This window comes from Taudactylus pleione, unplaced genomic scaffold (assembly GCF_031769625.1).
Source record: "Taudactylus pleione unplaced genomic scaffold, aTauple2 ptg000454l, whole genome shotgun sequence".
Taxonomy (NCBI): Eukaryota; Metazoa; Chordata; class Amphibia; order Anura; family Myobatrachidae; genus Taudactylus; species Taudactylus pleione.
Genome location: NW_028284856.1, coordinates 9,984,811 through 10,000,522, shown reverse-complemented (window position 1 = coordinate 10,000,522; position 15,712 = coordinate 9,984,811). Strand labels below are relative to the sequence as shown.

The 15,712-nt window shown below is 45.6% G+C and overlaps 1 protein-coding gene across 1 annotated transcript in view; it reads right to left on the bottom strand.

Moving 5' to 3' along the window:
- Positions 1-15,712, bottom strand: part of LOC148505427 (fibrillin-2-like) — a 191,059-nt gene that overhangs the window by 129,483 nt on the left and 45,864 nt on the right. Inside the window, exons 3-4 of the mRNA XM_088448376.1 lie at positions 15,574-15,656; positions 11,726-11,824 (exon numbers count right to left, since the gene is read on the bottom strand). Of these exons, the coding sequence (XP_088304502.1) occupies positions 11,726-11,824; positions 15,574-15,656 (182 nt within the window). The remainder of the gene's footprint in view (positions 1-11,725; positions 11,825-15,573; positions 15,657-15,712) is intronic.

Below are 15,712 nucleotides of genomic sequence, written 5' to 3'. Positions count from 1 at the left end.
TTTACACCCTGACCATTGCACAAGCCCACACAAAGCACCTTTCTCTGCAATAACCATATTAATATAATCACATAACCCTTATTAGCCATATAATGTCTTATAACAGTATGTCCCTCAGTCCCTGCTTTCAGAGTACAATATAACACCTGCCCCGCCCAGCACTGCTCAGTTATAGATCTTATTGGTTCATATTATGGCTCAAATATGTTGTTGCTCTCTACCTGTCAGGGCCCGGACACGCTCCTAATCCACCTCAAAAATCATACTACAGATGATTCAGTTGCGACCAGGAACCGGTAATTACGGAGGGCTGGCACAAGTTACTTTATGTAAGCATGGAAGTGCTGGCTTTTTGAACATTTTGGGCCTGATTCAGCAGTGGACGCTAATGCGACCGCAGCTGCAATTTTGCACAGAACGCAGCTGCGAAAGTATGCTAATACCTGCCAAAGCTCAGCTGGCTTAAAGACGCCCACTGCTGCTTTCTCATATCCATCCAATGTCGCTCTTCTGCATAAATATCTATACCATCGATGCACATCGGTCAGTCACACAGCCGTTACAAGTCTGACCAGCTGCAAACACTGCAAGTCTCATGCTATGTATATGTAATCGCAATAGCTAATTTATGCACACTCAAACACCTGCGTTTTTCCATCACCGCCCCCAAACGCTGACAGCATGTCACTCATTTTGCAATGGCTTCCTCTGTGTTTCTGTTATTGCAATACGATAGCTGTGCACACGCAGTGCGGATTATACGCTTGCGCAATATCAAATAATTACTTGATCTGTGTCTGTAATCGCCATTGCGTCTGCTGCTGAATCAGGCCTTGTGTGTGTGTGTGTGTATGTATATATATATATATATATATATATAGGTGTATGGGTCGTTACTTATGGGCCAGTTCTCTGGACTTGCCCCCCAGGCTAAAAGCTAAAAGTTGCCAGCCAGCCCCTGGTGCTGCCCCAGGAACTCGGCTGCTGTTCCCTGTAATCTGCAGTACAGGCAGCATGCAATATGTAGCGCACAGGCTGTGCTGACATGCAAGACACGCTATGCATGACCAGTCCAGCACCATCCCCTCCTGGAGCTCTATCAGGGGAAGGAGGGGAAGATCTGGCCGGGGATTAACCCTGACACTGCTGCAATACACAATGGCCTGGGGCAGTGGGGCTCTCTGATAGACATGGCCGCCAGCTGTAGTGTGACCGTGTTACTAATATTTTTATAATTGGTAATTGCTGGCTGGGCCCTCTCCTGCTTGTGGCTGTGTACTGCCTCAGGCTGTCACTGAGCACAGCCGCAACACAGCACAAGCAGTCTCTCAACTGTGATAAGGCCACCTATGCGCGGCCATATCACATCCTGGTTTGTCACTAACTTTGCTCCTACAGGGCTTCCGTAGCCTGTAGGACATAAAGTAACTGGAAGGAGGCAGCTGCCGCCGGTTACTGGTAAGTATGTGTGTGATGCATCGCGACCACTGGACCACCAGGATTTTTCTGCTGAGTGAGGAGGCGGCCCGGGACACCATGTGATGGTGCGGCCCAGGGGACATATGGCACCCTGCCCCCCGGCCCAGCCAGCCCCTGGATATAGAGACATATATATACCAAGTATATATATATATATATATATATATATATATATTGTGATAGGATCACTGGTAAAGTGGTCTGTGGCAGGTACATTTGTCCCAGATTCCTGTCTTTTGTGTTTTAAACCCCCAGGAGAAAGTCTGCAGTGTAGCAGGCTTGAGTTTCGGCTTTTTGAAAAGCCGGTTTGGGACCTGGGGGTTGTGGGTGAGAGGAGAGGGAGGGCTCCACCTACGGCCACTCCAGGTTTTGGTTCTCGCAGCCTGGTAACAGGTTGTTAGGGTTTCCACCTGAGAGTGGCCAATATAAGCCTAGTGTGTTGAAGGCTGATTGTCTCACCTGGGAGAGCAGGCAGGGAGTTTGCTCAGAGACACTTGAAAAACCTATCTGTGAGTACTGTGCTGTGTTTTGTTGCTGGCGAGGGCATTAGGCCCTGCCAGGTTCTGGTACTGAGGGAACTACCTGTGAAGTTAGTGCCCCGACAGGGCTAGGATTTATATTTATGTTTTCTTTATATTTCTGTCATTGTACAATAAAGACTGGCGCCGACCAGCTTGTACTTGCATCCAGACTGGTGTGCTGCTTCCCTGCTGCTGTGTGTGTGTGTAAGGAAGGAGTTCTCTACCCAGGAGAGGGACCCCCTAACCTAACTGTGTCACAATATGGTGGAGAATGCGGGCAACCACACACACTGAAGTTGCAGCAAGAGGAAAACTTTCCATTTAAAAATTAAAGGGACAGACACCCAATTTGTGAGTGTGGAAATAACGCTGTGTCCTTGGAGTCCCATAGAGGAGGCGTCAGCCCATGCTCAGAAAGGCAAGGTTCAGCTTCCAACCTACACCCCGGGACAAAATGGAGGACATTATTAAAGCCCTGCTCCAAGCTACAGCGGCTCAGCAGGAATCTACCAGAGCTCAGCAGGAATCTACCAGGGCTCTGCAGGAATCCACCAGGGTGCAACTGTCGGCCTTGGAGACAGCCCAGGGGCAACAACAGGTTGCCATCGAGGAAAACAGCCAGGCCATAAAAGAGGTGGTACAGTACCTGATCGCCTGGCCCAGAGATGTTGGTACTGGTCCTCCCACCACCACTCACTCCGTACGAGCCAGTCACTTCCTCCAGAAGATGACTTCGGGCGATGATGTGGAGGCCTATCTCACCGCATTTGAAAGAACGGCCGAAAGGGAGAGTTGGCCCAAGGAGCAGTGGGCAAGTCTGGTGGCACCTTTTTTGTCTGGGGAGCCACAAAAGGCCTATTTTGACTTATGCCTGGCTGATGCCAAGGACTATAAAAAACAAACAGGAGATCCTAACTCGCTTGGGAGTCACCACCTTTGTTCGTGCCCAACGGGTCCACCGCTGGGAGTTCCATATGGACAAGCCTCCACGTTCACAGATGCATGACCTCATCCATCTGTCCTCAAAATGGCTACAGCCCGAGACGCTGACGGGACCACAGATCGTGGAAAGGGTCGTGATGGACCGGTACCTGCGATCATTACCTGCGACTCTGCGCAAGTGGGTGAGCCAAGCAGACCCTAAGTCCGCGGACCAGTTGGTCGAGCTGGTGGAGAGGTACGTGGCGGCTGAGGAGCTGATGAGTATGCCCCACCGAGCCCCGTTGGCGCACCGGCGAACTCCCACAGACACTGTTCCAGGGGAGAAGGGTGCTGGGCGGTGGAATGTTCCTAAGACTGAGGGTGTAGAACCTGGAAACAGGCCTGCCAGGCCGGGAAGGTTCTTGCCCCGTAAACGACTAGACATTAATATGACTCAGTGTTTCCGATGTGGTGGCTTCGGCCATATTGCCGCTAATTGTGCACTTACAACTGAACCTATGCAATGTGATACTGGTCATGTCTACCGCAGGGGGTCTTTCTTTGCACAGATAGCCTGTACGGCTGATCGGCAGGCTGTGACTTATAAGCACATGTGTGTACTCACTGTAGATGGCAACCGAGTAGAGGCACTGTTAGACTCTGGTAGCTTGGTGACACTTATAAAAGCTGAGCTGGTGAACCCCTTGCGGCGTGAGGGGAAAACTGTTGGTGTGACCTGCATACATGGGGATACTCGATATTATGTTACTGCCGAGGTGAACATCGAGACACCATGTGGTTCTGCTATAGTTTCTGTAGGTTTGGTACATGGTCTGATGTACGATGCAATATTGGGGAGAGACTTTGCTCACTTCTGGAAGTTGTGGGAAAGCCGTTTTGTTCCAGAGGTGAATAACCCCGATCCATTTGAGAAGGTTGTCGATGTAGTGGAGGAGGGAGTTTCTTCTGAGTCAGAGTTATTCCCTTTTTCTACTATGATTGGCGAACTAGAGAATGCGGAGCGTGACGGTGGCCCGCCAACTGATGTGCCTCCCATTGAGGTGGGAAGTGTTGTTGGGCCAGGTGATCGTCTGCCTGATTTAGGGGTCAGAAGAGAGGTCTTTGCCGTGGAGCAGTTGAATGACCCTACTTTGGTAAAAGCCAGGGAGAATGTAAAAGTAGTTGATGGTAAACCCGTAGACCCTGATAGTCCTTTGTCCTATCCCCACATGGCAATGTGGCAGGATTTGTTATATCAGGTGACTAAGAAGGGGGAAGATGTTGTGGAACAACTAATAGTTCCCAAAGCCTACAGAAGAACAGTGTTGGATCTGGCCCATGGTCATATAACGGCAGGCCATCTAGGGATAGAGAAAACCACTGAGTGAATAATGTAGAGGTTTTTCTGGCCCGGGCTTCATAAAGAGGTATCTGACTTTTGCGCATCCTGCCCTGAGTGTCAGTATCATGCTCCCAGGCCACATTTTAAGGGTCCACTAGTTCCATTGCCTATCATAGAGGTGCCGCTTCAAAGAATAGCGATGGATTTGGTTGGACCCTTAATGAAGTCTGCCAGGGGACACCTGTATATTCTGGTCATAATGGATTACGCTACCAGGTACCCGGAAGCGATCCCGTTGCGCAATACGTCAACCAAGACCATTGCCAGAGAGCTAGTTCATGTCTTTAGCAGGCTGGGTATACCTAAGGAGATACTAACTGACCAGGGTACACCGTTTATGTCCAAAGTCATGAAAGAGTTATGCCGCCTGTTCAAAATCGAACAGTTAAGAACTTCGGTTTATCACCCCCAAACCGATGGGCTGGTCGAGAGGTTTAACAAGACGTTAAAACACATGCTTAGGAAAGTGGTCGACAAGGATGGTAGGGATTGGGACTACTTATTGCCGTATTTATTGTTGGCCATAAGAGAAGTTCCCCAGTCCTCCACCGGGTTTTCACCCTTCGACTTGTTGTATGGGAGACACCCAAGGGGGTTACTAGACATTGCCAAAGAGACATGGGAGGGGCAGTCTAGTCCTTACAAAACGGTGATTGAGTATGTTTCTCAAATGCAGGAGAGAATTGCTGCGGTAGTGCCGATAGTGAGAGAGCACCTGGAACAGGCTCAACAGGCACAGCAGAGGGTATACAACCGCAATGCTCGGTTACGCAGCTTTGCTCCTGGGGACAGAGTGTTAGTATTGGTTCCCACTGTGGAAAATAAACTTTTGGCTAAATGGCAAGGGCCCTTGGAAATCTTAGAAAGAGTGGAAGGAGTCCTCTACCCAGGAGAGGGACCCCCTAACCTAACTGTGTCACAATATATATATATATATATATATATATATAACGATCCAACAGGACGGCACTCAATAGACTTCCAGCAGTAAAAACGTCCTTTAATAAGCCAACGTTTCGAGGATTCCTCCGTCATCAGGGACAGCAGCATAACAATAATACCATAACAAACAAACATATATAGCCATAGTCATAGCAATTAAAACAATCAAACTCACCTGCAGTATGCTGGCCTCCAACTTCGCGCGCTGGGCACCACGAGCAGGCGTCGCGCCACCCATGATGTCATGGGATATATATAGATAGATATATACAGTATATATATATATTTAAACACTTACACAGTATGTGTGTTTATATGTATATATTAGGGGTGTGCACCGGCCACTTTTCGTGTTTTGTGTTTTGGTTTTGGATCTGGATCTTTCTTCGTGTTTTGGATCTGGATTGGTTTTGCCAAAACCACCCTTCCGTGTTTTGGGTTCTGGGTTTTGTGTTTTGGATCTGTATTTTTTTGAAAAAAAGCATAAAAACAGCTAAAATCACAGAATTTGTAGGTTTTTCTGCTCCTATGCTATTATTAACCTCAATAACCTTAATTTCCACTCATTTCCAGTCTATTCTGAATACCTCACACCTCACAATAGTGTTTTTATGTCCAAAAGGTTGCACCGAGGTAGCTGGATGACTATGCTAAGCGACACGAGTGGGCGGCACAAACACGTGACCCATCTAGGCGTGACACTGCAGTGGCAGACAGGATGGCATTGAAAAACTAGGCCCCAAACTGTACATAATGCAAAGAAAAAAAAGTGGTGCAAGATGGAATTGTCCTTGGGCCCTCCCACCCACCCTTATGTTGTATAAACAGGACATGCACACTTTAACAAACCAATCATTTCAGCGCCAGGGTCTGCCACACAACTGTGGCTGAAATGATTGGTTCGTTTGGGCCCCCACAAAACAAGCTGGCAATTTATCTGTCCCTGCACAAACTGGCTCTACGGAGGCAAGATGTCATCCTCATCCTCCTCATCCACCGATTCCTCACCCTCTTCAGTGTGTACATCCTCATCCTCACAGAGTATTAATTCGTCCCTGCTGGAACCACAGGTCCCTCTGTACGTTCTGGAGGCTGGTCTCCCTGGAAGAGTTGATAATTCATTTTATGAACATCATCTTCTCCACATTTTGTGGAAGCAACCTCCTACGCCTTTCGCTGACAAGGTTCCCGGCTGCACTAAACACTCTTTCGGAGTACACACTGGAGGGGGGGCAACTCAGGTAAAATAGAGCCAGTTTGTACAGGGACCTCCAAATTGCTTCTTTTTCCTGCCAGTACAGGTACGGACTGTCTGACATGCCTACTTGGATGCTGTCACCGATGTAATCCTTTAACAGACAGACGCACACGCTTGTCGCTGCTGCTTTGAGGATTCAAGTGCGGCTACAGCCCACACAATTCACAAAGACAGAAAAAAAAAAGAATATTTTTATTGTTTGTGGAGCACACTTTGAGGGTTACACCACCCTTTAACAGACAGACGCACGCTTGTCGCTGCTGCTTTGAGGATGCAAGTGCGGCTACAGCCCACACATTTCACAAAGACCGAAAAAAAAAGAACAATATTTTAATTGTTTGTGTAGCACACTTTGAGGGTGTCACCACCCTTTAACAGACAGACGCACGCTTGTCGCTGCTGCTTTAAGGATGCAGGTGCGGCTACAGCCCACACAATTCACAAAGACAGAAAAAAGAAGAATATTTTTATTGTTTGTGTAGCACACTTTGAGGGTGTCACCACCCTTTAACAGACAGACGCACGCTTGTCGCTGCTGCTTTGAGGATGCAAGTGCGGCTACATCGCACACAAGTCACAAACACATTAAAAAAATAGTTTTTTATTTTTTGGAGCACTTTGAGAGTTACACCACCCTTTAACAGACAGACGCACGCTTGTCGCTGCTGCTTTAAGGATGCAGGTGCGGCTACAGCCAACACATTTCACAAAGACCGAAAAAAAAGAACAATATTTTAATTGTTTGTGTAGAACACTTTGAGGTGTCACCACCCTTTAACAGACAGACGCACGCTTGTCGCTGCTGCTTTAAGGATGCAGGTGCGGCTACAGCCCACACAATTCACATAGACAGAAAAAAGAAGAATATTTTTATTGTTTGTGTAGCACACTTTGAGGGTGTCACCACCCTTTAACAGACAGACGCACGCTTGTCACTGCTGCTTTAAGGATGCAGGTGCGGCTACAGCGCACACAATTCACATAGACAGAAAAAAGAAGATGAATATTTTTATTGTTTGTGTAGCACACTTTGAGGGTGTCACCACCCTTTAACAGACAGACGCACGCTTGTCGCTGCTGCTTTAAGGATGCAGGTGCGGCTACAGCCCACACATTTCACAAAGACCAAAAAAAAAGAACAATATTTTAATTGTTTGTGTAGCACACTTTGAGGGTGTCACCACCCTTTAACAGACAGACGCACGCTTGTCGCTGCTGCTTTAAGGATGCAGGTGCGGCTACAGCCCACACATTTCACAAAGACCGAAAAAAAAAGAACAATATTTTAATTGTTTGTGTAGAACACTTTGAGGGTGTCACCACCCTTTAACAGACAGACGCACGCTTGTCGCTGCTGCTTTAAGGATGCAGGTGCGGCTACAGCCCACACAATTCACATAGACAGAAAAAAGAAGAAGAATATTTTTATTGTTTGTGTAGCACACTTTGAGGGTGTCACCACCCTTTAACAGACAGACGCACGCTTGTCGCTGCTGCTTTAAGGATGCAGGTGCGGCTACAGCCCACACATTTCACAAAGACCAAAAAAAAAAGAACAATATTTTAATTGTTTGTGTAGCACACTTTGAGGGTGTCACCACCCTTTAACAGACAGATGCACGCTAGTCGCTGCTGCTTTAAGGATGCAGGTGCGGCTACAGCCCACACAATTCACAAAGACAGAAAAAAGAACAATATTTAAATTGTTTGTGTAGCACACTTTGAGGGTGTCACCACCCTTTAACAGACAGACGCACGCTTGTCGCTGCTGCTTTGAGGATGCAGGTGGAATCTAGACGGGATTTGGAACCGAGGACACACTACCTCCATCAATTGTCTAAATCCCACTGCACTAATGTCGGATACCGGACGCACGTCTAACACCAACATAGCAGTCAAGGCCTCAGTTATACGTTTTGCTTCAGGATGACTGCTGTCGTACTTCATCCTCATCGCTAGGGACTGTTGGAGGGTCAATTGTTTAGTAAAAGTAGTGATGTTCCTACTTCCTCTCTGGGATGATGAACAACTCCCAGCAGCAGCAACAGCACTAGGAGGAAGTGGTTCTTGATCTTTCCCTATTTTATTTTTATCAGAGAAAGTTTGGTCCTCCATTTATGTTATATTGATATATATACGTGCGGCTAAAGCGCACACAAACACAGAAAATATTTTTTTATTTTTGCTGGAGAGTAGTGCACTTTGTGGGTTACACCACCCTTTAAGAAATGAGCCAGCCGGCTCTTTACTTATGGGACACAGGCGCACGCTTGGCGCTGCTCCTTTGTTGATGCACGTGCAGCCACAGTGCACACAAGTCACAAACACAGAAAATATATATTTTTTTGGTTTGGAGTGTACTTTGGGGGTTACAGAACCCTTTAACGGTCAAGCCAGCCGGCCCTTTACTTATGACACAGGCGCACGCTTGGCACTACTTTGTTGATGCACGTGCGGCTACTGCGCACACAATTCACAAACACAGAAAATAATTTTTTTTTTGGTTTGGACTGGAGTGTACTTTCGGGGGTTACAGCACCCTTTAACGGTCTAGCCAGCTGGCCCTTTACTTATGACACAGGCGCACGCTTGGCACTACTTTGTTGATGCACGTGCGGCTACTGCGCACACAATTCACAAACACAGAAAATAATTTTTTTTTTGGTTTGGACTGGAGTGTACTTTGGGGGTTACAGCACCCTTTAACGGTCAAGCCAGCCGGCCCTTTACTTATGACACAGGCGCACGCTTGGCACTACTTTGTTGATGCACGTGCGGCTACTGCGCACACAATTCACAAACACAGAAAATAATTTTTTTTTTGATTTGGACTGGACTGTACTTTCGGGGGTTACAGCACCCTTTAACGGTCAAGCCAGCCGGCCCTTTACTTATGACACAGGCGCACACTTGGCACTACTTTGTTGATGCACGTGCGGCTACTGCGCACACAATTCACAAACACAGAAAATAATTTTTTTTTTGGTTTGGACTGGAGTGTACTTTGGGGGTTACAGCACCCTTTAACGGTCAAGCCAGCCGGCCCTTTACTTATGACACAGGCGCACGCTTGGCACTACTTTGTTGATGCACGTGCGGCTACTGCGCACACAATTCACAAACACAGAAAATAATTTTTTTTTTGGTTTGGACTGGAGTGTACTTTGGGGGTTACAGCACCCTTTAACGGTCAAGCCAGCCGGCCCTTTACTTATGACACAGGCGCACGCTTGGCACTACTTTGTTGATGCACATGCGGCTACTGCGCACACAATTCACAAACACAGAAAATAATTTTTTTTTTGGTTTGGACTGGAGTGTACTTTCGGGGGTTACAGCACCCTTAACGGTCAAGCCAGCCGGCCCTTTACTTATGACACAGGCGCACGCTTGGCACTACTTTGTTGATGCACGTGCGGCTACTGCGCACACAATTCACAAACACAGAAAATAATTTTTTTTTGGGTTTGGACTGGAGTGTACTTTCGGGGGTTACAGCACCCTTAACGGTCAAGCCAGCTGGCCCTTTACTTATGACACAGGCGCACGCTTGGCACTACTTTGTTGATGCACGTGCGGCTACTGCGCACACAATTCACAAACACAGAAAATAATTTTTTTTTTGGTTTGGACTGGAGTGTACTTTCGGGGGTTACAGCACCCTTAACGGTCAAGCCAGCCGGCCCTTTACTTATGACACAGGCGCACGCTTGGCACTACTTTGTTGATGCACGTGCGGCTACTGCGCACACAATTCACAAACACAGAAAATATATTATTTTTTTAGCACTTGGGGGGAGCACCCCTGATGGACAGAGCACCCCCTGGACAACACTACAGCACCCCTTTAGGACTGGGACACTGCACAGGACTTTGGAGTGGACACAGCCCCTATGGAGAACTGACTGCACAACACAGTCCAGCCAGCCCCTATGGACTTTGAAGTAGTGGACACAGCCCCTATTAACAACAGCAGCACAGCACAACACAGCCAGCCCCTAAGGACTTTGAAGTAGTGGACAACAGCAGCACTACACTACACTACACTACACAGCCCTAACTCCCACCCTCCCTCTTCACTGTCCACAGCCGAGTGAGAAAATGTCGCCGACGCGGGTACCTTATATAGGATCCAAAACCCGCGAGACTCGGAAGGCGGGATGATGACGTTTTGCCTCGATTTCAGATCCGAGTCAGGCGGGAAAAGTCGAGCCTGATTCGGATCGGACTCGGATCGGGGGGGCTCGGGGGGGTTCGGATTTCAGAAATCCGAACCCGCTCACCCCTAGTATATATATATATATATATATATATGTAGGGATTGTATTATAATAATATACAATAGTTGTCTTATTGACAGATTTAGGGCCTCATTTACTAATCAGTTTTATCACCAAAGCGAGAGATACATTTTACTGTGTATGATAAATGGTGCTACAGCCAATCAGCTCCCAACTGTCAAAATTTACAGTTGGGAGTTGATTGGCTGGAGCAACATTTATCAAACACAGTGAAACTTATCATTCGTTTTGGTGATAAAACTCGTTTAGTAAATGGGGGCCATAGTGTCTTAGGTCACCATTGGTATAATAAGTCCTGTCCCTTATCCAACATGTGCAGTAATAGCCTGGGCATGTACCCCCAAAACGGCTTCCCATGCAGTGATAAGACAGACCTGCCGAAGAGGATGTATGACCACTTTGTGCTGGGAACAACAGGGTAAGTAAACAGCAGGAATGGGGCAGGATGAAGCCAGGAGGGGACGGGATAGGATGGACAGAGGTGAAGCCGGGTCCCTTTACAAGTTCCAAACAAACTTACAAACACCTTCACCGAAACCACAATAACTCATATTTTATTGGAACACCAAAATAAACAAATACTTAAAAAAAAATTTCTATTATCAGATGCAACATTCGTCTTACTGCATTTTTGTATATTTCTACTTTGCATATATCAGTCTATCTCTACATCAAAGGTTTTGACACATAGCACTTTTTTCCTTTTAGTCTATTAATGCTTCGGGAATAATAGAAGAGATAGCACTAAATTCCTTTAATTGAGTGATTGTGCTTGGTACATACATGGTATTAGCAGGTCATAGAATTATTTTAGTTTATTTCTACATGTGCGTGTGTATGTGTGTCTATGAATGTGCTTATAACTTTATATATAATACATTTGTCTTCCTCTATCACTCACCTGCTCCAGCCCCACAGTTTGGAGACAGTTGTCCATTTGAGCATGTACACATATTTGGTCTTGAACAAAATCCATCTCCACATGAGTTCCGGCAGATTGCTGGAAGAAAACAAAAGATAGGTCACATTATTTTCCAATTCACTGTACCATGCATTTGTAATTAAAGGAAGATGAAGTGCACAGAGCGAGTAAACCGAATTCTAATAAAAAAAGTGCAGTAGGTAATGTTGTTCTCTATTGCCATTGTCACCAAGGACCTATTGCTGATGTTTCTGTTGTACATTCTACATTAAATTCTACATTACAACAGTAAAGCATTCTGAGACCATTCATGTGTGGGGTTGCTTCTCAGCCAAGGGAGTGGGATCACTTAAATTTTGCCTAAGAACACAGCCATGAATAAAGAATGGTACCAACACATCCTCCAAGAGCAACTTCTCAAAACCATCCAAGAACAGTTTGGTGATAAACAATGCCTTTTCCAGCATGATGGAGCACCTCGCCATAAGGCAAAAATGATAACTAAGTTGCTCGGGGAACAAAATATTGAAATTTTGGGTAAATGGCAAGGAAACTCCCCAGACCTTAATACCATTGAGAACTTGTGGTCAATCCTCAAGAGGCGGGTGGACAAACAAAAACCCACAAATTCTGACAAACTCCAAGCATTGATTAGACAAGAATGGGCGGCCATCAGTCAGTATGTGGCCGAGAAGTTGATTGACAGCATGCCAGGGTGAATTGCAGGGGTCTTAAAAAAGAAGGGTCAAAACTGCAAATATTGACTCTTTGCATAAACTTAATGTAATTGTTAATAAAAGCCTTTGACACTTATGAAATGCTTGTAATTTTACTTCAGTATACAATAGTAACATCTGACACAAAGGTCTAAAAACACTGAAGCAGCAAACTTTGTGAAAACCAATACTTGTGTCATTCTCAAAACTTTTGACCATGGCTGTAAAGCTTGGAATTCAGGGCCTGATTCAGACCCGCTCGTGAGCGCTGAGCGCTCACAAGCGGGTCGATGTTGGCCCAGTGCGCATGCGCACGATGGAGGCGGCTCCGTCGTGCGCATGCGCGAGACCCGTATAGTGACGGGCAAGCCGTCGCTCCAGGTCTCGCTACAAAGGGGGCGTGCTGTCGATGTTGAGTGACAGCACGCCCCCTTTGGTGGGCGTGCTGGGGGCGTGGCTGCCCAGACAGAGGCGTTCCCATGAGTGATGTCAGTGGGTGGACTTCTTGCTCTTGCTATGCGAGCATCCAGGAGGCCACTCTAAAAATACAATAGGCGGGCACTGATTCAGAGCGAACGCTCTGAAAGAGCGTCCGGCTCTGAATCAGGCCCTCAGTTCAGACATTAAATAAAATAGTAGTACAGCCCTCCCTTCTGATTCTGACATCTCAGAGCACTGCCACTGACCATCAATGACATTAAAGTATGGGTGGCACTATGTAAGGGATGACTTGAGTCAGGTACCCAACTGATATTACATTAGCATCTTTTAACATGTCTGAAAACATATTGAAGTGCATTTAATACGTTTTTGCTAGTGGCATGTTTATTAGCGGTCAGAGCTAACTGTAGGCTTCCCCAATGATTTACCCATGGTAAACTCCTTTCATAGAACAAGATGCATTCAGAAAGCAGGGACGTAAATGGATTGCTGCCACAGCGCTAGGTAGCATTAGTAACAGCAGTAGTGCATACAGTCAGTGCAAGTATTAATTTCTACGTTCAGGCTGGGTGTTTTACTAACATTAAATTAACGTCCATGGGAACAAGGCATTGTAATGGAATAAACGCATTTCTAAGAAGCTGTATAGTCCACTTGTGGACTGTATAGTCCAATCATGTAGGGGAAAGGGAGCAGCACAATATTGGCTGTAAACTACTGTCTGCTCTCCAACCATCACCTACTAACAAAAGGGGAATGAACAAGGCAGAGGCATAAAGTGCTAGAACAGTAGTTTATATTACTGTCTTACATTCTCAAACTGTCCTTCACTATGGGACACTAACAACTTAATGAAAATCCTTCAAGAGCACCAATATTAATTATGTATAAATGAAAAAGTATATTATAATTCATTACATTAACCTTACACAATAGTATAAGTCATAGTTACTGTATGACTTCATTGTTGTTTTGGGTGCCAAATAGTCACTGAATGCTTAACAGGCCCCATATTTACTTAGACTCTTCAGCATAGTGTATTGAAGAAATGTATTGTACAGTGATTTGTCGAAATTGCAGATTTTCTGCATTGTTGCTGCTGTGCATTTAAAGTGGTCACTTATTTAAAGGCAAGACAAGTCTGGTTCCCCTCATTGAGGGGCCTAGTCATCATCTCTTACATGGCCCTTGGGAACTGCTATTTTCCGCATGTTTTATGTAACGGGCCATTCATCAGTAGGGGCCCGACAGGGCCGCCTTGAATTCAGCAAACTCTTAAAAAGTTTTCAGAGTTTGCTTGCGAGAACAAACGCCATATTCAGATGGCGCTGGTTCTCAGGGCCCTTTTCCTTCCTATGGGACGGAGGTTCAGGGTTGCGTAGTGAGATCAGAGTGGATCCCTCTGCCATATCCTCACTGTGTACCCAGCGGCTTTGCGCAAGCGTAACCACCAGTCAATCATGAGCAGGAGCCAGCAACGGGGGTGGTAAGCAACGCTTCTACGGTGTTACTAATCGCAGGGACAGCTGCTTTTCGTGGCAATTGGGATACTTAATCATCGGGGGCCAATTGGCCTCTGAGGTTGAATAGGTCCCTTAATCCCATGGCAAAAATCACCAAAAATCAGCGATTTTCATAATTTGCAGATCATTACATATCTCCCAATGAATATAGCAATGATTTAGTATGCTGGGGCTTCTAGCAAATGTTGTGTAGGAACATATATATGAACATATGACATTTATTTAATTGTCTTATTTAGTGCTTTGGTAATCTGGACTGAGTGGGACCAAAAATATGTATAGTATTAAATAATTATTAGACTGATGTCATAATTTTCTTTTTCTTTTTTTCAAAAAGTTGTTCAGAAAGTTATTCAAATAGACCATGTTTTAAATTGCATAAGACAGAATATGGCTGCTTATACAGCATCTACACAAAATCTTATACAATTGGTTTTAGGAAGCAGATACTGTAGATCAGACTGAGGGGGAGGCTGGGGTCTGGTATACCATGTGGGGAATCCAGAACTATCTTACCACCTGCAAAAGCAAAGCACAGGAAATCATCCCCAAGGCCCAGTGCAAAGAAATGTCCACATAAGGCCTTATTCTAGATAAATGGCATATTTGTAACACCTCTGGGGAGAAACAAAGGGAAGGATTCAGTGTTGCTGACCTCAAATGCCACAATATTATATTATTCAGCTGGGACACCTTCACTCTGTGAATGCAAAAGCAGTAACTGAAGAATAACGCAGCCATTCTTATTTTTAAGACAAAACATTTAAAGACCACCATGATTTTCAAAGTAGTGATTTCACTGCCTGGGATGTGGAACAGACGTTTCAGCCGGGCCATTAATATAAAATCAGCTGGCACTGGTTATTACTGTGCTGAAGGCTGTGGAAGTATGCACTGCTCTCCCATACGTATGAGTAAACCTCTGAGGTTTGGACAGAGTACTTTGCTTGTGAAGAAGAGACATGAAGGTGTGAGGTTTGGATGGCTTTTGTAAGTAAAGAGGACAGGAAAGGTTTGGAAAGTTCTGTGAAAGTGAGGAAGAGAAGACATCGTTCTATATTGCCATTCTTATAAACGTGAGACAACATTTAGACTGGCGGACTTAGCAATTGCCTTAGTCACAGAAAAAAAGCAGATTCATACTTACGAACGATACACTGGTTTCCGCCTGGTAATGTTTTCCACCCTGGACAACAGTATGAGTGAAACCGAGATCCACAAACATTTGGCCTAAAACAAAATGAAAATTAAAATAGCTTATTTTTTTTTCAATGTAAATATTCATA